The 25,653-nt window shown below is 38.0% G+C and overlaps 1 protein-coding gene across 2 annotated transcripts in view; it reads right to left on the bottom strand.

Annotated features, from left to right (window-relative positions):
• WWC2 (WW and C2 domain containing 2) overlaps positions 1-25,653 on the bottom strand; it is a 94,353-nt gene that overhangs the window by 49,619 nt on the left and 19,081 nt on the right. Inside the window, exons 1-2 of one of the 2 annotated variants that reach the window (XM_069013769.1) lie at positions 8,952-9,030; positions 347-446 (exon numbers count right to left, since the gene is read on the bottom strand). Coding sequence is in view for 1 of the 2 variants with exons in the window: in XM_069013768.1 (XP_068869869.1) it covers positions 8,952-9,061 (110 nt within the window). In the remaining variant the exon portion in view is untranslated. Of the gene's footprint in view, positions 1-346; positions 447-8,951; positions 9,062-25,653 lie in introns of those variants that run through there. The other variant, XM_069013768.1, reaches the window with a different exon arrangement.

Genomic DNA, 25,653 nt, shown 5'->3' with positions numbered 1-25,653 from the left:
GTAGGAGTTGTACATCAGGCTCTATGAAGACCACCACTTAGACAAAAAAAACCCTGTATATATTAACTTCCTCTGTCCAATCACAATGCAAAAATAATAAGCCATAGTAACAGAATGAAGAGGGTGGCAGTGCACGTAATACTCGGGTTACTTATTCCTAATTTGACTTGGGTTTAGCATCGTGTAAGCAAAGCAAAATTACTCAATTCTATTAAGATAGTTTAAAACCAATTAATTTAACTTGAAACAATTTACTGTAAATGCACAGTTAATAAATTTATTAAAAAACCACAATACAAAAGCAATTTATTTCCTTCTATTTTAAAAGAACTGAGTGACTACTCACACTGGGGGGAAATTCTGTGGTCTCGCCCAGCGGAACTGCACAAATGGCAGGATGGCACTCTCCACCCAAGGACGTTCCTGTTACTGAAATGATCACAGCCCTGTAACATAGAAGAGGAAGCTGTGCTGGCTTTAATCACACTGCTGTTCATGAAATGCACTCTTCCTGGATCACTGCCAGCCAAGTTTGATGCACTTAAACTCAGCAAAGAAAAAATCTGGCCAGAACAATAATTCAAAATCAAAATGTCAGGACTGACTTTATGCCTTGGAAGTTTTGTTTGTTCTTTTGGCAAGAACATGCTTCAAGGGCAGCAATGTTATGCATGCTCTGTGTAATTATACCTAGGATATATATTATACGTGGGCTACAGGTGATAATCAGGCATGCCAATTTTAAAAAAATGAGATATTTTCACGTTACCTTCCTGTCTACTATCAAGAAGTTCTGCCAAATTGTTGCTGTCTACTTAAACAGAAGGAAACTATTACTTTATCAGCAGTAGATCTTATTTCCCTAAAATACATGGAATTACAATCCCACTAGTAAATCCCACTGGGAAGGGAACAGCTTCCCGATGCCCCACTGCTAGACATAAGAGAACTGGACCTTTTACTCCAGGATTAACAATATGTGGAAGCAATAGTTTTCCAGCATCTCCCCTTGCCAAATAAAATAATAGCATCGACTGGCTCTAGAACAACCCACATGTAAATTGTGTTCAGTCAGACACAGTTGCATTCAGGCAACACAGTTAGAGAACAAATACTCTCAAGAGGTCCCACTAAAAAAACAAGTCAGATATGCTAGATTGCTACTTGAGGAGGACACATACACAGCAAAAGAAGACAAAATCATGACATACTTTTCATTCTGAAGAGAGAACTCTCATCTGTTTAAACACATGCCCATATTATTTCAGTTTGTACCTGCTGCAGAATCACCATCTCAGAAAAGACTATCCCAAGGGAAACTAGCTGACCTGGCAAGAAATGAGGACCAGAGACTTAAGATCTGTAGGAAGGAGAACAGGGGAGAGTTGCATGCCACAGCTGGAGCTGTGTAATAGCCGTTTTTTGCTAGTGATGGCTTCTACCATGTCACCTCAAACCCACAGTTCCCTACATCAGACATTCACACGTTCTCTTTACACAGTCTGGTACTCAGTCAATCCAGCACAGCCTATCTGATGTACTAAGCCCACCTAAACACTAACTGGCTCCAGAAGACAACATGAAGGCAGACACATTGTGTTCTAGCAGGTTAGGTGAGATGTGACATGCCATCAAAGGTCCAATGAGCCAGTACAAAGTAGGAAGAACAACACAGCTGGGGAAAGACTTTTTTTGCTGGCAACAGCAAGCCTACTTACAGATCCAGTAATCCACTGGATTCTTAAATATGGATCTACTCATCAATACTGTGTACCATCTCCCTCATTTAGTAACTTACAGGAATATTCCCAAACCTGGAAACCTGGACTAACAGACAAGAGGCAACAAAACTGCAGTGGCTGAGCCCTGAAAACAGGGTAGTTCTGACTGGTGCAGAACTACTGCTCCATGTCATGGTTGAGCTCGATACTCTGTGTCAAGGTGGCAATTTCTCTTGTCTGAAACAACAAATGATGAAAAGATGACTCCACTACACCTGACATCTCTGGTTATCTCGCATAATAATTTTAGGTCTACCCCTTCCAGCCAAAGGAACCCCACCTTCAAGAGTTGTGCAGACCTCAAACCCCCAAACCAACAGCTGACTACATTCAGGATCCCTCATCACTGGAACTTCTCCTGAACCTAGCTGCTGAAGAAAGCACGCAAGCTAAATCCAGATTGGTTTTTCAACAGTCCTCAATACCTTTGCTTTAGCAGGATTACATCCTATTCCATGGAGGTGGTTTGAGAAGGAGATACCTTGAAAGCATCTTACTGCATGCTGAGGGCAAGCTCCTGGTAAAGGGCTGCAGGCAAGCCAAACTAGGGCCAGGCACAGCAAAGGAGAATCAGTATTTCAATGGTAACCTGCACAAAAATGTCTCGAGACAGCACAACCAGGAACAGGACAACACAAAACCAGGAACAACCCTTTGACATAAAATATCAGAAGAGGAAAAATCTTGGATACCAACTACTGCAGGATATTACCAGTTAGCTAAGGGGTGGGTGATGAAAGCAATTTTATCAACATTACGTAATCACTATGGATATGTTTATTCTACAAGTATATCCCACATTACTTGATAAACAAACTGGCTTTCAATTCTCCAGTACTTTTGCCTGGAATCAAACAAAACTACACTTAGGAAAAGAAAGTGCAAATATTACTTCATTATACTTCAACGGGCATAACAAACCTTGCAGGCAACTGGGATGCAAGTCTAAATGTTTAGCAAAGGAGCAAATGCAGTAGCACTAGTTTCAGGGAGAATAACCAAGTGTTACTAGACTGTCTTAAGAAATGTATTTTATTGTTAACATAGAAAATGTTTCCTGAATTTTTTTTTCTTCCTTATTCCTTTTTTCCCTCCGCTTTTTGAAATACTTGCAATTCAAACTCAAACAACAATAAAAGCAATTTGTACTCAAAAATTTGTGGAAGGTTTCACAAGTAAATATTGCATCATTTCACACTGACATTTTTGTTCAATGGGTACATAAAAATAAAGAATTGCACATTACAGAGACAGCAGTTTCAGTAAGACCATGCAAGCCAAAAAGATGACATACTAAAAATGATCTAACACATTGCTGGATACTCAAAGAAAATCACATTCTATCACATAATTAAATGGAATATGGGTTCTAAAGAGAGACATGGATGAAAACTGTGTTATTTAGAGTATGTTCAAAAGTGACCTCTCTACAGTTTGTTTCCTGCCATCAAACTTTCACACAAAAAGTGACCCGTCTTCCAGACACCTTCTTCACTTTTCTGTAAAATAATTCTGTGCTTGAATTTGAGCAATGAGAGAAAATGAGAACTTTTTCCAGCTATACTGTCTGAGCAGATTTCAAAAAAAGATTCATTCAAAGATTCTTACTATTGGTTTCCTCTAGATATGGGGCAGCATATGCTTATATATTTCAGAGTCAAATGCAGTAGAAATTCTGAGGATTTTGTTCTACATTATCAAGCAAGTAGATAATGTTCTACTGCTAAGGCCAGCAGAACAAAGACATAAGAAAAAGATGCAAGTATGATCTTTACATAAAAGACAGCAGGTAAAATCATCTTTAATCCAGAGCCTTCACTACTTGAGCTCTCCTTCTGTAGCCAGCATGCACCAGATTACTCTAATCCCTTCCTACAGCCAGAATGCAGACAAAATACCTACAAAAAAGATTCGAGAGTAAGACACATCGCACTTTGGTTTCTCCCACGTGCGTTTGCTGACAAGTAAAGAGTCTTCACAATTGACTGCATGCCACCATTTGCTTAGAAGATGGTGGTAGGTCATGGGAACAAACAGGGCACATTTGTGATGATACACCATTTGACTCCCTCAAGCTATTGGTAATTGCAGACTTGTGGTGGGATTTTCAGATTCTTCCCCTTCTGAAAATCAATCTGGCCTACTTTCATAGTTGCAGATGTACTAGACTCCAGGCTGGAGCAGTCTACCCACAAAAATCCTTGTGTTAGACAAACCAGTTGCACAAGCATAAACTAGCATGAAAGCCTTCAAGATTGCAAGAAGAATTAGAACTCTTGTAGTTAAAATATGATGCTGTGTGAAACAGTGTACGTAAATAGTGAGCCTCTTTTTTTTAAAAAAAGAAATAGCTTAGCTTCACCTTTTTTTTTTTTTTTTCAGCACTACTGACTCAATTTTCCTTTTCTTTGTGGATGAAACAGTGATAGAAGGGTGTTTCTGGGAAAGATACACTCATGCTTCCAAAAGGGACAATTAAAACCAAGTAGGGAGGAGCTGCATTTTGAAGAAAAGTGCTGGGTGGAGTGCAGGGAGAAGAATCATCATATTGAATACAAAGTACAGAATGGCAAAAAGAAAGTGATGTGATGGTCTGAAATTGTACCAGGCTAGGAAAAACTATTCCTTCCTACCATTTCAAACACTGTCATTCGTTTCCATTCTGCTACCTTTGTCACTAAACATTACTAACAGTAGAGTACTTGTTTTATGAGTTAACTAGATCAATGCAATGAAGAAAACAACCATTTGCCTTGTTACTCCTGAGACTTATCTGAGAAGATAAGAATTGAAAGTAAAGGGGGTAAGTTATTTAGGAACAGATAGGGTGCTCAAGGCAAGGCAGAACTTGTCCCAGCCTGGGATTCCCTTAGACTACACATGTCAAACCAGAAGCAGAAGTTTCCCTTTCTTTCTACTGTTACATCCACAGCTGTTCATCTAAATGCATACCATAGATTGATCCTGATCAGAAAACCTGAGCAGCTGGGGGAAGGGAGAGGAGGTGGAAAACAATTCACACCTCAGGAAGCAGAGCACTTCCCTGTTGTCCATGTTTATTGCATATCCTCATGCAGACACAGTGTGGGGACAGGAGCCAGAGCAAGCAATGACTGCTACTTTAGCTGTCATCACCCCCAAGAAGTGCACCTGGAAATCACAGCCTCACAGTCAAACCTGTTTCCTGGCAAGCCTGCACAGGGCACAGAATAGATGAAAATTCAAGGGTGTAATCTCAAAATGCTTTTAACCACTGCTACTATGAAAAGTAGCTGCTCTCCATCTCTTCTACCTGACTGTTCATTCATATCCCCAGGTCACCTTCCCTTTCTTGCTTGCATAAATAGAGGTGTGGAAAGGAGAACAAATAGCAACTTTTTTTTTTTCCCCCTGTACCAGATTAGTTTCAACTTGAATCAGCTCCCTGATCTGATTCACTGTCTGGCCATGCAAATGTTCATGGCAATATAAGCAAAAACATTGCAGGTACAGAACAAAAGGCCAGAGGTAGCAATAGAGCAGGACCAATTCTTTCAAAGATTATATCAGCTTAAAGGTGTTTGGAAATCCAAGCTCTAAGAACATAAATGTTCGCATCTCAGACACTTAATGCTTGATGTGGAAAATCCTACAGAAGAATTGGAAAAAATTTGAAAGTGATGACTTTGCCTGCAGATACTTGAAATAAAGGGGAGTAATAGTTACACGTTATTTTTAGTATTGCCTGAGCTCCTATGTTGTTTAGCACAATTAGTAAATGTTAGCAAATTACCTGAAGTAGATGAACACATGAGAACAGGTATGCAGTAATGATTGTAAGAGTCAGCAGCATAAGTTATATAATCTTTGAACTCTCCCAAACTACAGTAATAAGGATCCTGCACAAAACAAACTCCTAAGGCCCTGCTGACCAAATAATATCGCTTCAGTCATCCTCTAACAAAGGGTGCTACTAAAGCACAGGGTAAGCATTTAAGTTCTTACAGTATTAGCTACCCACATCATATGCATGGTCTGCCTTGCCAGATGGCCTGTAATCTGGTCTCCCTTGAAGCTGAAAGCATCACATTAAAACTCCTAATTGGGGTAATATATTCATAAAATAATGACCTCAGTCAGTGCTTCTCAAAGTGGGTTACATCATCCAAAAAGATCACGAGAAAACTCTAAGGCTGTTGAAAAATCCAAACTCTATTTAGGGGCAAAAAGAAAAATTAAATATAGAAAATAAAGAAATGTGAGATGATAATAACACTAAGTTATCCTTAAACATATTGACACCAAAAGAATCTGAGGGATTGTTCTATATTTGCAGATTGCTCACAGACAAGTCTTAACCCTCTGCTGAAGAGAAGAGTAGGCTTTTCTCAGGTTTGTGTGAGAGAAAGGAAAAAGATCAAGACAAATAATTACACAGATGAGGAAAGTATTTTGAAAAAAAAAGACTTTATAGAAACTTAGTAGGTTTTTGCAAGGTGCAGCCTAATATTGTTTTCTCTAAATTATTGGGAGTTTTGCCAATATGCACTGCAGTAAGTACCTATCTGATCATTAACAGAAACTCCATCCTTAGCATTCACAACCTCAAATTTTTACAGAAAAGGAGGGAACAACCATGAGTAAGACCTTCTGAATTTACAGCCTATTGTATTAAGGTCTAGCCTGCTCCTCATACTCATTGGGCTGGTTTGAGAAACATAACAAGTTTGGAGCCATCATAGTAAAATTGGTCTAAGTCCTGTGGGCAACCTGAAACTTCACAGCTGGATCACATGTAGCATTGTAGAGAGGCACACAGTAGGAACAACACTAGAAAAACAAATGAGAAAAAGATAATAGAGAAGCTGTTCAGAATAATTAATTATGGAATGCAAAAGGAGAGAATCTATGAGCCTTCCCTCAAACATTTTGCTGAAATAAATCCAGCCAGAAGGCAGTGAAGCATCATTAGTCACCTCTCCCTACCTAACACATGGGAGCAGATTTCTTCCCAAGGTGCTATCCCTCAAGCTGCCATTTATGAGTCCTGAAATTCTATTTTATCCAACCTGTTTTTCAAGCATCTATCTATTTGTTCTTCCTCCTAACAGTAGGTACGGTTTTTCTCCTTCATTTGGCTTCTTTGTCCAGTAGCAGAGAGAATTAACAAAGCTACCTTCAAAAGAGTACAAGAGTCTTCCTTGTTCTAACATAGCCACTGTCCTGACAGGGAATTTTAACAGTTCAAACCCAAAAAGCATACTCAACACATCTGACTTATTGCAAAACTAATAAAGCACTAAGCAGACACTTAGTGAAAGAAAGAAACAAACACAGAAAACCTGCTTTCTAGAAAGGCTTTTCTCTGCTAATTTCAAGTGACCTCCATACCAGAGATTTCCATAGCATCAAAACATTGCATGCACCCTAGTCAGATAAGTAGAAGTTATAATCTCCATATCTGATGCACCAGACAAATTACCTACTTGTAAGATTCTTAGGCAGTTTACCACCCAACAGCTGGAGAGTACTCTCACCAAAACACTGTGCAAAATACAGTGTACAAAACTGAAATATGCCACTTTACAAAATAAGTTTCACTGAAATTGCTACAAAGGAATACATATATTAATATAAGAGGAATCAAGTACACTACTGAACAAACAAGGGATGGAAACTATCTTTAAGTACACCAAAGTCCAAGGCACGCTATTTTGTCATCCATCATAATGCATTAACATAACATAGAGAAACCCAGCTAATCACATTTGTCCCAGCCACAGAAGATGAGTACAGATGGATATACACAGCTCTTCTCTATTAAATGCAAGCATTAGTGTTTGCAGTATATTTACGATTTTCAAGAGACTCCCATGACAATGTTATCAAAGCCTCAACATCTTACATGTATGTGAAGCAAAATTTCAACCCATGAAAAGCTCCTAATATTCTGGAATTCACCTTCAATGCACAGGAATAACATTTAAGAGTAAAGAAAGGATATAAATTCTTCTTCAAAAAAAAAAAGGCAACAAAACTACAAAAGATTTTTAGAACTGATTAAATATTTTGGACACACATGAAGTAAGAAGAGCACAATTATCAGAGCACTGATCTGAAAGCACTCTCAAAACATCCAGAAATGCAACTGGCCTCCCAAAATTTTACAGGTTTATGTTCTAGAATTGTGGCCAAAGCAGTTCTTAGAGACAAGTTTAAGCTGCTAACAGCATTTAGAGTCAGAAGAAAACCCTTTACGTTCTTCAACTTTTGAATTCAGTCAAGGATGCTTATATTTTTAAAAGTTTATGAATGTCTAACACTACGTAAGATCAGAGGACTCTCATTGCAAAGCAAGACTGTAAGAGCACAAATGAGGTTATTGGGTGGGATTCAGTTCAATATTAGGTGTCTATCTGCAAGTGCTCAACAAGCACGGCTGATATCTAATGTCCCACTCTAGTTATCAGAGTTCTAGTCCAATCCAGCCAAAGGAGGTTAAATCACCTCATCTGCAAAGCAGACACCCAACCAGTCAGCTGCCTCACATTTTACATTACACTGGCTGTACTGACTTGAGAGCTATTGACTGCAAAAGTGGCTTAGACCAGGCAGGGTGGATTCACTTGCCCATACATTTGAGATGCCATTCAGAAGGCCACTAGTCTCTTACTGTCCATGCCATATTTACAGACCTTGTGCAGTTGCCTCTGCTAACTTTAAGCATCTGAAATGCTGTAGATACCTTTTAATTTTTAGGTAAGTATATAGCACTGCTAGCACAGATGCAAATACCTAGATTTCGGTGTTGATCTCAAATAGAATCTTTGCTATTGTGCTGTTTAAGGCTATTTCTGAGAAAATAGAAAAACATCAATATGGAGTAATAAATGTATAAAGAGAAAATAGAAATGCTTTCAGGAATATATTCATTTCAGTAGGTCTAAATAGCACTGTACTTCACATTTTGCTAGTTTTATGTGGTTTAGACATAATTACCATGCAATTAAAAATATACGTAAAAACAGATGCAGCCATTTTGTACCAGCAGATTTTCTTGTAAGCACTTTAAAGCCAATAATGTTATACCAAAGGGCAAATCTTCCCCAGCATTTTGATTCTAATAAAGAATTCTGAGTCTAATCAAGATGAGTCTTTTATAATCAATATGGCAAACCAAAGAATACTTACGGTTTATGTGATCAATATAGTATACACCAATCTGAGGATCATACGCGGCTTCCCATCCCCATGGCAATTCATCTCCAACACAATCCGCAAATGACAAGGGCTTTGTTAACCTACAACAAGGAAACAATTCAATGATATAGCTTTTCTCTATTCCATACATGTTTGTTATTTGTGTTAATTCATATTATGACAGAAGCTAAAGAAACAGCAGGGAGAAAGGAGAGCAAGTTGGTTTTTTCCTCTTAAAGTAGAACATATTATTGCAAACATTTTTCAGTAGAGGAACTCAAGTGAGAAACCCACTGCAGCATCCTTCACATTCAACAGTTTAAAATTAAGCAACAACCAACTGCTTTAAAAAAAAGAAATTGTCTATATTCCTATTTATCCCTAGGAAAACTGGACCCTTCAACCTTGAGTCAGTGAAAAGAGCACAAGATTTCAAGATCACTGTTTCTAATGACCAAACGGGAAAGTCAGAAAAGAGAACAACTACCCAAGGTGCAGCTAGCAGCACTTATCAATCCACGCACTTGAATAAAACAAGCAGCAGTGTGCACAGAGTAGACATTTTACAAGTAACATTTAATGGGCCTTAGATGTTCACACGGTGCTTTTCTAGGAGGACAGACTATTAAAGTTTTTCACTTTAATAATAGAGCACCTATTTGTTACAAGAACTAGATTAATAAAAATAATACATGGGCTCTTTTCCAACTGAGGCTGAGCAAAGCTTTACGTGATCATCTTTCTGTAATTTTCTTAAAAAAGAAATTAGTATTGAGTTTCCTGTTGATATATCCACAGATAAACACAGTCTCTAACACACTGATATATTTAGTAGGAAGAACAAGAGAGTTAAGATTTTATTGTTGCCATTGTGACAATAAGATTAAGTAGATATCTAGAGTTCAAAAAAAAAAATCCTCAGTGAGATGATGAAGAGTAGTGTGTGGGACACACAAGCAGCACTTTGCTCACTGCTGACAAAGTTTTATCACCTAAGACTGTTTTTTCATCTCACCATTAAAATTCTATTCAAATAAAAACCTAATTAATACATGCTTTTCTGTGTTTCAGGATTTTTTCTTTATTAGTTCCTGACCAAAAAAACCAGGTTTATTGACATTTTTGCGAGGAAAGAAAGAGAATAGTACATTTTACCTTTTACAAACTGAATTGGATTTTGCGTATGAAACACCAGACGGAAAGTACTTTACAAAAATAGTGCATTCTTTATGCAGCTGAAAACCCAGAAATTTAAGCACAAATTTGACTTAGAAATCATTGTCCCACTATTATCTTTATTATTATTACCATCATCAATGGATATGATCTACCAATTCTTTGAGTAGGACAGTATTCCTCCAAGCTAGGGTTGCAGAAATCACAGAGAAAAAAGCTCTTAGGATTCAAAACGTTTTGAATATGGATTATTTTTCAATTTATATTTTTTAAATTGCAAGCATGAATCCACTTCCTCATATTTCTCCAAAGTTTACATCGTAATCCTATGAAGGTTACTAACACTTTATTTGAGGTTCTGAACAAATCTGCAAGTATAAGACAAATTTGCTAACTTATTGCCACTTATAAACTGCTGTGTTAAACCACTAAACACACCAAAAGCTATTATGAAATATAAGTGAAATTACCGATGTGGAATTACATTTGGATCACTAGGATACAAAAATACGGATTATGAGTAGCACAAGTAGGCTGCCAACTCGCCAGTGATTTCCAGGGACAGAGGAGGTCTGCGGCAAGCCAAGCCTATCCTCTCACACTGCTAACCTGCATTTTCAAATCCAGACACTGGCACATATCTGAATCAGGCTGCTCCAAGGACTCTCCAGAAACCCCAGCTCTGACCTGCCACCCTGCTCCTCCTCTCTGGGCAGCAGAAGCAGTGCTGCCATGGCCAGAATCCAACTGTGCAGCTCAGCAGGCCAACAGCTGGCCTGCAGGCTGCAGCTCCCAGGCACTGCCATACCGAACACACCTGCCCAAATGCTGCCTACTTATAATTACCAGCACCACTTCAAAGATCACTGTTTTGTTGGAAATAGTAATTGCTAGAGAGAAAGGGATGGCTCTTAGGGAAGCAGGAGAAGCCTTTTAAATCCAGGATAAACACAAGCATAGTTTCAGGTGGGCAGCATGCAGCAGAGTGAACACAGGGCATCCATGTCAAAGAGTTCCCAGGCCACTACTGCTCAGAGGAAGCATCAATCATGTAAAAGCAACAGTCCTTTGGTGAGTCTGGTTAGTCATGGGAACAAGACATGCCAACTACAAGGGCACACCTACCTGTGAAGAAAGTCCTGTCTCAAATTTGATTGCAAATGTAGATGTTAATGAAACAAACTGAATAAAAATTAAAGTTCAGTGTCATCTTTAGCCTTAACATTATAATATTAACTCAAAACTCAATTAATGTAGTTCAAGTAGAAAAAATATTTGAAATGTCATATAGCAACAGAGGAATCAGAACATAAACTCATATAAACACGGCCAGATGGTTTTTAACAAACATTCGATACTTTCACCAAAGTTACACACCAGAGCTAGGAACAGTCATGACGTGATTTTTAGATCACCTCTACAGGAGGGATGTAAGCCCAGTTCTACCCTGACTTTTCACCTGCTCTCTACACCAATTTTATTTTTAATCAAATACTCGCTTCCTACTATAAATAGCACATTCTCTAGGTTAGATTGCAGTTGACTGTGATCATGAAAATATTCTGTCCAGGTGTTCTCACCCATGTGAAACCAGATACCATAGGAATGAATAACAGCCATTCTCTCATCCCAGACACTCCGTAAACTAAAGAGACACTAAAAAACTGTGGAAAAGTACTTGAATGACCCACACTGGACCTTAAACAAAATGACAAGAAGAGGGAGACAGAAGTCCAAAAAGACAGGCAGTACAGGACAAATTGTTTTATGAATCCTGCTCTGCTGCATCGTGCTTGGACATCACATCCTTAAGATCTGAACTATGTCAGAACTGTTCCAGAGTAGATTTTTAAAACCTGAGAAGGTTTGTACATAATAAGATCGCAATTACTTAAGAGGGTAACATTCCCATGACTCCCTTTTTTGTTCCAGAGTCTTTTAATAGCATACAATTCTTGAGCCTGATGTGTCATTTTACAATTGAACAGCAATCAGCACAATGTGATACCTGATTGCTTATGGCCCTCAGAACTGTCTCAACATAACCACTATTTACTTGCGAAATACATATGACAAATGGATAAAATTAACACAATATGAAGCAAGAGAAAATTTGCAAGACAAAAGTTGAAAGCAGAGAGTTACAAGATGTAATTGGACAGGAAATAATATCTAGGAACAAGGACTGAAGGAATCTTGTCTGTGTGAAGATCATTATCTGTGACACGGTAACCTATGACAGATGGACTGCCATTACATTCATTAACTGTGAACCAAGAAAAATGAGGTTTATTGCACCATAATAAAGGATTAAGTGCTGCATCTCCTGAGCACTGATATTCTGAGGTAGTTCAAAAAACTGTTTCAGATTGCAGCCATACATTTACATGTTCCTAAAAGAATGCCAAAACTCTAAAAAGGATGACTTCAAAGTCCATGTTTAGTATCCAATGAAGTTCAATTAGTTAAAGAAAGGCTTGGATTTTTTTTAATGCATATCATTAAGCTCAAGTATTCACACCTAGGGGCACCTTTTTTTTTAACCTTACTGAACAAGAGGCAGGTGTGCGTAAGGAGAAGTGGCTATTTTAAGGAAAACCAGGAAGCATTCTGCAATTCCATTATGTAAACAATGTATGATTATGTCTATCACTTCACAGGTGCTCAGGGAGACCTAGGAGACAAATAAAGTTTACAAATTGAAAAGCTGTATTATCATATTAAATCCAAATCTTTATTTAAAGTTTTCAAAATACAGAGTTAGCTAGCTAAGCTCTTAAATGCAGATTCTGCAATGATATATGTGTTATCATTAACAGTTGTTCTTGCATCTACAGCCATTCCTGTAAGAATAACTGTATATGCATCTAATGTTAATAATGAATCACAGAACCACAGCATATTCTGAGTTGGAAGGGACCCAACAAGGATCATTGATCCAACTCTTAAGTGAATGGCCCACATGGGGACAGAACCCATAACCTTGGTGCTACCAGCACCATGCTCTAAAAAGTGAGGCTGAAGATATGGCAAACGGAAGCGTAACTACAGACTGATGGATTGTCAGTGCAGAAATACTGCTTCATTTGGACAACTTTCTTATTTGATGTAAACCATAATTTGAGGTCCCCAGATCAAAGAAATATGTAGAAGACAGGCTCCTTTCCAAGATCAGGGTCCACAAAAAATGAGAAATTTACTACATATACTAGTAAAACTATCTTTCTGTCAAGATACAGACAGCCCATGATATTTCACATTTCTGTGATCTGGGAGTATCAAGAGGCATGTTCTTAAAAATGGGTATGCACATATATGTATATATATACACACACTACTTTGAACGCACTGTTCTATGCAAGAGAAATGCTGCATTCTGCTGCATTCCTTCCCTGACTCCTTCTTTCTCCAAAATCCATTCAGGATTAAATAAACTGTAATATTGAAACATAAGTTATCCATATTATGATTAGTACTCTATCAACAGAAAACTCTGGACTTTGGTCTTCAACCTCTTCTAACCTCAGCTGACACCAGCATCACTGATCTCATTAGCATACTTCTGATTTTATCCACACTCCAAAGGACTATGTGAGCACAGCTATCGACATGATTTGCTTATATAGATTAATTTGCATCAATTGCATCAATGATTTACTGTGATTTATAATATATGTGGTGGAGGGTGTGGGGAAGAAAGGTCATGGTCGGCAGATCTCAGAAAATGGCAGGGGTGGAGTGAAGGGGAGAGACAGAGACAAGAAAAATAACCCCACCCCACACAAACCTGAAATTACTTTTCCTCAGTTAGAAAGGAAGAAAACACAGGTTTGTAAGAGGTACACAAATACCTGAGAATTATGAACAGATTCATCTTAATGTCTTTTAAAATTACTTCCAACAATACTTCCTTTGCTGTGTGGTACTTGACCTACAGTCAAGATTTGTAGTTTGGAATTCAATTATAACTAGGGCCAATGGTCAACTTCTATAGCAACTTCAAAATGCTTTCAATAGAACTTTCTCCAAATACCCAAAATGAACTCATGTCCTTTGCTGTGTAGCAAGATCTTGTGTGACACTTACACGAAATGTTCTACAGATTAAATTTCACATCCATCCATTTCTCATATATAATGATGTATACTACACATTAATTCTTTTCTCTCACAATGCAGTACTTGCTAGCGCTTTTTCTTGACAGAAGTTGTTCTGAAAAATATACCTCTTCTCCAAACTCTAGGAAATGAGAAGACAAAATGTAAGTTGCTATTCAGATGTGCAGGAATGAGCATCTATTAAAATATGAGAGAAGAAATCCAGGGATGGGAGAACTGCATGTGCGTTTATCTGGAATCCATACACCATTACAGAAGGGTGTACAGATGGTTTACCCACAGTAATACCCACTAATACAACAGTTTACAACAAGTTTACTTCAAGCACTTTCAGTTAGCACAATTACACAGAATAGTAACATAAAATCATCAACTAATTTTTTATTTTGGAAAAGGATGAGTGAAAGTATTTAATTCTTATTTTGATCCATAGCTTGAGACAAGCAAATGTAAAAATTTTAATCAACTCATCGATGAAAAGAATGTACAAACAGAAGAAGAAAAATGTTCTAAATTCTTCACCAAACCTCCTGAATTTAGTGCTCAAGCTGGATCTCAAAATCAATTCAATTCTTACCCAACTTTCTAAGGCTATATGCATTATTACTTTGAAGGGTGTAAAAACATGGATTCTAATCCCATATTAGATATGCTTACAAACATGGATTTTACTCCAGGCACTCAAGATGAATTTCTTATATAAAACTCAGGGGTGCAATTAATCTCATTAACTTCAAAAAGTCAGTTACCTAACCTGAATTACTCCTTTAGGTTCCCTAGAGAGGCACATTCAGCGGACCCAATTCAAACTTGAAGGTTCCCCTCCTTCCCTAGCAAGTACAGGATTCTGAATGCAAGAATCCTTAGTGTGTGCAAGGGTACCTAAATTTTAGGGGGGATGAATTCTATAGCAGGCAGCAGAGTGCACAGAGAATGGCAAAAGAGAGACAGCTGTTGTTCCACGTTGTAGGTCAGTTAAAGAGAGGCATTGCTGCTCCCTATGGCCAAGGTCACTAATAGCATGAAAATTATATTGCTTAGGGAACACAGTTTTCTCTTCCACAAATCATAGTGGCTGAAGCTCTAACAAAATGCATTTACTTTGTATTAATTATATTGCTGTCTCTTTCCTAACTTTATGAAGTAGTAACTGGGCTGTTTACCTGTCAAATGGGGCAGAATTGGCCCACAAAACACCCTTTTGCCATATTGTTTGTTCACTCAATTCTAAAATTATGAACTAGCAAATTCCACACAGAATCTCTCTCTTGAAAAAGTTCATTCATGAGTCCGTCGACAGGATTTCTGCTGCTAAACACCATGTTCTTCACACAGTAGTGCCTCCCACTCAGATATCAGGCCAAGACATTATGTACAAACTTTGAATTGTTTAGGTACATTCTCTTTTAAAAAGGGTATTATTAAGATACACTGCCACTTTATTACAGGTATTATTTTGAAAGAGTAACTAAGTGGACATCAATACCAGAGTAGAACAGATCAAACAAGGAGCAGCATGGTCGCAATCCCAGCTTGAAATAGTGGTGTAAAATAAACAAATATGGTAAGGTCATGCATGTTTACCTTGTTCACAAGATGTGTGCAACCAAATGTCAACAAATGCCTATGCTCAAAAGACAGCAAACATGCATGTTACTTTTTCTATGCCAAAACAGAATTACTAACAGCTCAAACTAAATGTAACCCATTCCTTAACGATGAAATGTTCTCAATAACATTAAACTTCTTAATAGCACTAAATATATGCCTGTAGCCACTAGCATGTGCACCACTAGTGTGTTTGCTTTCTACTATGCACACATGCACACAACAGTACAGGTTTATAGTCAAATGCTCACAGCCACACTCCTGGCTAGCATGGATATGTAGCAGTCAACAGCACCTTCACCTTTTTGCACCACTGGATACTCAAAAACTTATTGCAGAGACCGAACTCACAGCACAGTTATACACTTTCTGGAGACAAAGATTTATTATCTCCAGGAGCAAGTATTTCCTGGATACATTTAATGAATTTTCACTTGTTTTCCAGATTTCAGATAATTTTGTTCCTGGTAATAGAAAGACAGGTAAATCTCTCAAATTTGTATAAGAATAGAACCCTGAAATAAGCACTGACTCTTCTAAAAAAACATATAGGTACAGTACCACTCTTAATAGCTTGCGATTTCTATCCTGTGATTCTTTAAGCCCTTGAATACTTACAAGCAGGCCTTAAAGAAATATATTTCTTGGTTTTACAGAGTTTACTTGGTAAAGAAAAATGTACGAACATGCAGATGGAGAATTATACTAAGAGGCATACATCATTTCTCTACCTCACAGCAACACAGAATGGAGGGACATTATTTGGGTATGTACTACTGGGAAAACAGGATCTCACAACTATTTAACAAGCTCAAAAACTTGGTTTCCAGTACTGAACTTGTACTGACAGTGATTTACTGTAACTCCCGTTTACACGTGAGCTGCGGGTTCATGTAGATAGAACTAAACCACATTCAATGATGTTTCACACAACTTTGTGTGAAAAATATATATAACTTTGAAAAACATGCCTTACATTAAAAGACACCTGTCTAGCTAGCCAGCAACCCAGGTAAACACAATATTGTGTTCACAAAGCACACAAGGATGAAGTAGAAACTAAAATCTAATATTTTTCTGTCCTCACAGGATTTGGGATTTTTAAAAACCTTTTTAGAGTACTGAATAAGTGGTTTCTTTGTAATTTAGGCAAGGTATTCAAGGTGTTTTTGAAATGCTTTGCTGAAAAGGGCAGTGTGCTGAACAGTGTCTCAGTTTCCAGTCAGCTTTCCAGAGAGCCAGTTGCACTACTACTACCATGCAAAGTGGCAATATCAGCTCATCATCAGATCTGATTGTTGCCTCACTACAGACCAAGTCAGAGATCCCTATGCTGTAGCACAGCACAAACTGTTCAACATATTCAGCAAGTCCTGCTTAGAAATAACAAATTGGCCCCTCACCAATTATGGGGTTTGGAGACAAGCACTAACTACAGCAGCAAACTGTACTCCATTCCTCAAATGTTTTCCAGCTCTTCTTGATTTAGTTAAACATTAAACTGCCAGGGCAAGGATGAAAACAAACCAACAAACCTTACTGCAACAAAAAGTCTTTAATTGCCTGTATTTATATGTAACTTACTAAACTTGTACAACATAGGAACACCCAGGAATCTTGACAAAAGTTCTTAGTTTTCAATATCTATTACAAACATAACCAGTTTCAGCCAATGCAGCCATTAATTTTTTTCTAGAAAACTTGTGCATAGAAAGCAACAAGTTCTTTGAAACAAAAATATAACTGCAAAGGTTTTGTGTCCACTTATTTTAACAGCAACAAAGGTATTCAAAAGTAAAACCTGATAGCAAAAACAGCTGAACAACAAAACCCATACAGAATGAATGCTATCCCTTCAGACAAATAAAGGTCATATACTCAAAGTGAAAGAAAGTAGGTTTTGATCAGATATTAGGGAAAAAATTCTTTACTGTGAGGGTAGTGAGGCATTGGAACATGTTGCTTAGGGAAATAGTGGATGTCTCATGCCTGCAAGTGTCCAAGGCCAAGCTGAATGGAGATCTGGGCAACCTGGTCTAGTGAAAGATGTCACTATCCTTTGCAACAGAGTTGGAACTGGATAATCTTCCAACCCAGGCCACTCCATGATTCTATTTGGGATGTGATTTTTTGCCTTAGAGGGGCCAGTAAGATCTACAGAAGTAGTGAACCAAACTAAAAATCAGGAAACCAACCGGTAATTGTAGCAGGGGGGAGAAATGAAATGAGAACAATTTTTATAAGGTAAAACACACAGAGTTTTCAAAAAAACACCTTCCTACTTCATTTGGCAGTTTTGCAAGTGCAATGTAAAAACATCAGAAATAAAGTGCTTGCAATATATTAACAAAAATTAATACCCTTTTTATTTCTTTATTTCAAAAGACTTGCTCTCCATGGTCAGAAGTTGTACACATCCCCAGACTCCCTACGCTTTATGCAATACAGAAAAACTAAGGATGAAAATCTTCAGTTCATCCAAAGATCTTGCCTGCTTCCTCCACAGAAAAAAATCCCACACAAAATGGGCAATTGATGTCCTTCTCACAAGCACACACTCAAAAGGAAGGAAGCAGAGAACACACAACTTAAGCTTTCAGTCCAGCAGGCAGGAGATAAGGGGGAGGTGAGTGCAGAAGGGAGTGTGCTGCCTCCCAGCTCGCCATGAGATGCTGTGTGCATGTTAATGACTGCCATAAAAATGTGCTACCAGCAAGGAAGCCGAGCATAAATGCCTCCTCCCAGCTACAAAGCAGTGGCATTAGCTCAATGTCAGCTCACTCTGTCCCCTCACAGGTGCTCCTGTGAAAAGGCACATGAACTGAATAGCTGAGACCCAGAAGGGGAAGAATGCATTTGGGAAGGAAGGGACCCACACCCACTGATTGCAGGACCAGGTCAAACTGCCTGCTGGCTTGGTTTTTTGTTTCCTTTTCCTTTTGATTATGATAAACTGTTTTGGCTTTCCACTTAACAATTGCCATCTGTGAAGAAAAAACCCCACGCTGAACACAGCTATACACTTTGCCACATCATTTCATCACTGAAGGTACAAAAAGTGAACAGGAGAACCAATATTTTCCACCTCAGCATACCAGCCATTTGTTTCTGTAGGGCAAAACCTCCAACCAAATCACTATTTGTAATTAATTTATCTGTTTAACATTGCCAAGTTCAATGCAAAGATGACATTTTGACAGGTTAGGGGGGAGGGGGGCCACAGAGAAGTGGAAATGGGTAATACCATGAATGTTTTCCCCAGCGTTTTTCTTTGACGCAGCAGTTGGTCCTGCACTGGCATGTAAGCACTATAATATTAGACATCTGGAATGTGAGGAATGTCTGATAACCATACCCTAGCCCAGGGATAATTCCACAGCCGTAAACCAATGATACGACCTTTGCGCCTTCCCCCGGAAAGCTCAAATGCAGTGACATTATGAAAAGGCTATTATGTGCAGTGTTGCTGTAGCTTATTTATATATACATGACGGTACACTGTTGGTAGAGGGAAAATGTTGTCATCAATTGACAGCACTGTTAGGAAACTCAGCTATTAGTTTTAATTTAATCCCATAAACATCATGCTATTTTTCCAGTAATTTTAAGTGTTCCTGACCCTACAATCTCTGTGCGCAAACTTGACTTCGAAATCTTTTCCTTTACCTATCTTGTAGCATTCCACTCTTCATTTTATATGTTTACTAGCAGATATTTTTCTACAGCAGGAAGATGTACTCTTAGGAATACTCCAGGTAAGAAAAGGAAAAAAAAAAAGCCAAACCAAAACCAAACACACCACAACAAATCCAGTCAGAATTCGTGAAATTCAAAAATGGCACAAACTCTGCTGTAATTTCCACGTGCAAATAGGAGCAACATCTGCACCCAAAAGCTTACTGTCTGATAGAAGTATGATACAACAAACTACAAAGACTAGAAAATGTCTGTAGACTGGAATACTTTATTAGTAATTAATCAAAACAGATGCACTTATGATAGAGGATTAAAACATTTATTCTGTTAATTTTGATGATTTGTCAGCTTGGATGTCAGGCACAAAGTATCAAAAGCAGATTTATGGCATATTGTTCGGATTAAATTTAGGATATTTTTGTATTGTGATAATTATATATGAAAAAGAGAAATGTAATTCAAAGAAGAAACATAGTCAAAACACAGAAAATTATCGTATTTAACATAAGCATTAGAAGATCTTCCCGATCTCTAACTTTCTCCCTTCCTCTTTTCTGTAATTTCATACACACACTAGTCCAAATCATCCCACTATTCACCTCATCAGCTACAGAAAATGATTTTGAAATTTTTGTTCTGTGAACTCCACTTCTGCAAACAAACCCTTGCATTGTCAGAAGCCTTTGGATTTACAGAGAGGATATTTAAAGACTCTCCTTGCCTAACTCTGCTCCCACTGAAGTCAGCAGGAACGTACCAATTTCCATAGCAGGAAACCGAAATCTGTGATAAGCACTTTCAAAAAGTACTATCCATCTGAACATCTCAGATAACCTCACAAAGATTCGACTTCAGCATTGTGAAGCACTTCAGCCAAATATACCAATCATGCCAGAAGCGGGGAAGAGGGAACTTGAGTTAAGTGCCCAATGTCTCTGTAATTCGGTTATGGACCAAAAAACTGCACCCAACAGGAGAGAGCACACCACTCTGTTATTCTCAATACTGAGTTCTTCATGTCTCAACTCCAGCTTCTCATCCAACCACTTGTAACAATCTTCAATGCATACTTTGTTAAACATTCTGTGTTTTGTAGTACAATGCAGCTTCTGTTGCAAAAAGACTGAGCTATATCAGAGCTCAAATGGCACACAATCACTTGGCCGAACTCTGGTCAACTGTTTCCAGATGCCACAGGAGAAATCTTTAAAAATGTTTTAACAATTTTTTACATGGAAAATGAACAAACACAGCACCAATTTTATAAAACTGCAAGCAGCACAACACTTAAGAGAAAAAGGACAATATATTTGTATTTTAATATTAGTAAGAGATCATAACAAAGTCTGCCAACCCTTGGTGCAAATGGTTCAAAAGGATCCCTCAATCTCAGCTGTTTTCACAGATGAGAGACTCTAGAAAAATCATTCTTGAGAGCAGAATAATGGAAGTCAGGGGCTGACATGTATTAGTAAAACTGCACAAAACTGAACTAATGAGTAAGGGCTGTAGCAAATGTTTGCTTCATACAGATGTAAGGTTGAACTTAAAAGTGCAAGATAATGAAGCGTCAGGGTACTGTAAGATTACAGCAATGTAAAATTGTAATTTTAAGAAGATTTCAGATATATATTCTGGCCTACATTTAATCCCTTCCACTAATAATTTTAACATGAAGAACTCTAGTTTGTAATGCTTTTATTAAACTGCCTTTCTTTGTATACTCTGAGATACTCATAAAACAGTGTTCTATTAAACAAAATCAGTGCAGAGTTCCTTCAGCATCTTTACTGTTTTTACATTTCTTTATTCACTATATTAATTGACTTCAAGTTTTAGATCAAATTTATTCCCAGTGGCAGCAAGGTTTGAGGAATGGGAAATATGTAACAATTATCCAACAGGAAACACCTAATTTTGCTGTTTCCTTCCCACACACCCACTCCCAGAAACTGCCTGAAAAAAACCACCCCAAAACCTGTAATGGAGGCAGCAAATTTTCTAGCAGTTCCTAGCAGGAATTTTCTAGCAGGAATACAGCACATACACAGTTTATTGAAGCATAGCCTTCTACTGGAAGAAAAAAAAAATCAGCTTCTGCTTCTCACATCAAACCGACTAAACCCCTTTCAGGTCAGCTATCCTTTTTGGTTCCCTTTCCCCAAACCCTTATAACCCTTTTCTCTACCCCCAGTTGCTTGTCACACACCCCTCTTCAACAAGTGTGGTTGGCACAAAGTTGTTTAGAGCAGGGGAAACACTTCCAAGGCAGTAATTTGCAAAGATTGCTGAGGAATTCTCTGAGACTGTAAAAGAGAACCTGGAGTTTCCAGATGAGCTAATGCTCTACTTACCAGACTTGAATAGAGCTGCCTACCTTTCCCAAACATGAAAATGCACTCCCTTCAGTTTTATTAGGAGTTTGCATCGCTGATTTAAAAAAATTACGCTAAACAAGCTTAAATAATTACTTCAGAGAATATAGTATATATCAAAACCTCGTCCTTATTTGTGGTTGCTAATAGCACAGAGTATATTACCATTTCTTCAAATAAGCATACAAACATCAAAACAATATTCAAAACACACTTATGAGTAGATAACAGCCATGTTTTACAAGTCCTGTCTTCCAATGAAAGCAAATGTGAGAAGGGGAAAGAAGATGAGAATACCAAAATGCACATGTATACATATTCTGCACATTTTCAAATTCAATTGCTTAAGCTAACACTTAAAACTCAAAATTTAAAAAGGAGGTAGGTTTTTTACAAAAATCTGTGAGGAGATTTTGTAGCACTGTACTGGACTGAGAGACATCAATTATTTTTGCCAACACCACTAAAGAAGTCATTCAACTCTAATGATCTTGTGGATCTCTCTCTTTCAATCAGGTGAACATTTAGCAGAAGCCAAAATGCCAAACAGCTTGCTTACAAGTTATGAGGAAAATAAACCAGAAAACACCACCATACAATTAATATAAAACTGCTGTGTGATTACCCTTAAATACTGCATTCAGCTCTGGTAGCCCTTGTACTCCTGCACCACAACATGATGTTGAAAGCAAAACAACAGACCAACATACAGAGTGGGCAATGGCCATCAGGGTATAGAATGTAACACAACTGAACAGGTTGATGTCATTCATCATGGTAGTTGAAATACCAAACACATGAAAGGAACAGGCAGCCCTTACTCTTGTTTCTCATGATACAAGAAACACATGCAGAGAGTACAGAAGAGCAGGCTCAAAACAAAGTTCTGCACAATACACAGTCATAGCTGGACCTCACTGCCACTGCATTTTGTTGATAACTCATAACTGCTTTCAAAAACAGATTTGACAAAAATTACAAAGAACAGATTCACAGTGACAGTAAATATGATAGTCCAGATGCAACCATTTTCCTATTGGAGTTTCTAATCTAAATTCACTCATCTTCTAGCACATGCAGACAGATGAATTAAATCTGCCACTTCTTCCTTTCCCAAGGCTGTTATAACTTCAAATTGGAATTCCAAAAGACAGAAACTGTGTCAGACACAGTACCTTGTCTTAAAATAAATTTAAAAAAAGGACTCTGACCATATAGAATCTGCTGAGCTCTACATTACGGATTAAAAAGACAACCAACCAAACTAAACAGGTGATATTTTTCAAGATAGCTACTAAAATAGCAGTATTATTCTTTGGCAACAGAGAGGAACACATAATGCACAAATCCTAAGAGTTAACATACAAAATGAAAGTGAAGAGAATGTTTCCCAGGATGAAAAGAAACAAGAAAAATAAGAAAAATACTTTGGTCTTGTGCACATACTTCAAACTGAACCTTACTAGAAAGTATTCTTAAAACTGTCTTACTACAGAGAATATTGTGAGCATTGCAACTCATAAGCAAAAATATCCTTGAAGTCCCTTTAGTCTATTCTTATTTAATAACCTTTAGTTATTGAACATTTTTATAATGAATCACTAGAGTTTTGCCTAACTTTTTTTTTTTTGCTTGTGTTGAATTATAGTCACCAAGTTTTGTAGAAGCATTTCTTCAAGTTGACATTTCTTAGACTTACATGAATTCCATTTCTGGCAAATAATATATGGTCAAAATTGAATTTCACTAACCATGGAAAGCTAACCTAGTCAAGAGACTAACAAGTTTGAGTTCCATCTTGAGTTGTAAGAAAGAAATCATAGCTAGTCTTCACTTTTGATCAAAAACACAGTCCCAATTCATCTGTCCTAATTTTGCAACAGCAGCCTGCAAATCAGGCTTGACTTTCTTCAGACTAGTGGTCAACAGATTGTATTCTACCTGGAAGCCAGTAAGAAGTGGACTATTAGAGGGACCTGTCCTGTTTAACATCTGTATTAATGATTTGGAAAAAGCATCAGACTTGCATATGACACCATGCTGGGTAGGAACAATCAATACAGTCAAGACATGAACATCATTCAGATGGACTTAGGCTATGGCCCAACAGGAACCTTCAGAGACTCAGCATCAACAAATGCAAAGTCCTGCATCCAGGAAGCAAATGTCCCTTACAGCAATAGAGGCTGGGACTGACCAGCTGGGGAGCAGCTCTGGGGCAGTGAGCTGTCAGTGAACCAGTGCCCTGACAGCAGAGAAGGCCAACAGCCTACCCTATCAGCAAGAGTGTGGCCAATAGGTCAAGAAAAGAGATTACCTCTTGTATTGTGCACTCATTAGACAGCATCTCAATTACTGCACCCAGTTCTGATCTTCTGTGGCAAGAAAAACATCAACAAACCTAACTGGTGCAAGTCCAGGGGAAAGCTGAAGCACCCAAGCACCAAGCTGAAGTGAAGAGACTGAGGGACTGAGGGGTGTTCAGCCTGGAGAAGAGGCAGCTTCAGAGCAATGCAGCAGCAGCAGCCTGTGCCTACCTACAAGGAAGTTTTTGAGATGACTGTCAAGATGACTGCCAACTCTTTGCAAGGGTTGACATGGTGGAAGGATGAGAGAAAAAAGACATAAGTTGAAACAAGTTTAGGTTGAATATAATGAAAAAAATTCACCATGAGGATAGGCATGTGGTGGAACAAACCAAATGGACTAGTTGTACGAGAGTAACTCTGATCTTACAGTTGACTGTGCTTTTTGCATACCATTTTAAAATCTTTGCTATTGCCACACTTCCAAACCATATGCACATGCATAAATACATGTGTACTCACTCCTGCCTTGCCGTTGTTTCTTGGAGCTTGAAACTTCATCATTGTGTAACTTGAGCAGAGAAAAATAATTTTTGCCCCATCCTAATGCCACACCAAATACTACAATTCCATAACAATTTAAGCTGACCTAACCTGGCTGTCACAGTTCTGCTTTTCCTCCATGCTACATGTTCATACCTCTTCTCTGGCACTTATATGACTCCGTAGTAAGTCAATTCAAAGAAAAAAACTAGGAGGAGAAATTGAATTTTTAATTTTTTTAACCAGTTTAGCTGCCTAACCAGTCCACTACCAGTAAAAATGCCAATACAAGAAAAAGGGTGGAACCATTTGCAGTCTGAATTCAGACTGACGTGAAGTGGTCATGAAACAACAGAGTTCCTAAAAGATAATGAAACCCTGATTCTTGATGGAGATTGCAGGCAGTGCTGCAACATATATGACTCCACCTCCTCCTCCTCCTTATGATTTAGCTATTAAAACCAGACAGATAGGACTAAGCAAGCAAAATTGGAGAAATGCTTACCTGCTTTGTAAAGTTTTCATGTGGTGAAAGTTATGAGGCTGATTTTGGTAGGCTGAGGGTTTTTTGGACTAACAATGAATCTTAGCTGGTTGCTGTTGGACTATGAAATGCAAATGCCTGAGCAATTAGGAAAATTCCTATTTATTCTAATACCCTGATCTACTGGCTACTTGAATTTCAAATTAGAATAATGTAAATCAGTTAATTTCACAATCCTGCAAAGGATACAAAACTTCACAGAACAAGCCATGGAAATATCTACACCAAAGTCAAAGGTAGCCTTGCCTTGGATAAAGCAAACTTTGTATGCGATTAATACTTTAATTACCTGACTTTTGTCATGGGTGCCAAAATAAATTAAAAAAA

Source organism: Aphelocoma coerulescens, chromosome 4, assembly GCF_041296385.1.
Source record: "Aphelocoma coerulescens isolate FSJ_1873_10779 chromosome 4, UR_Acoe_1.0, whole genome shotgun sequence".
Taxonomy (NCBI): Eukaryota; Metazoa; Chordata; class Aves; order Passeriformes; family Corvidae; genus Aphelocoma; species Aphelocoma coerulescens.
Note: the sequence above shows the minus strand (reverse complement) of the source record. Positions and strands in the feature narration are given on the sequence as shown.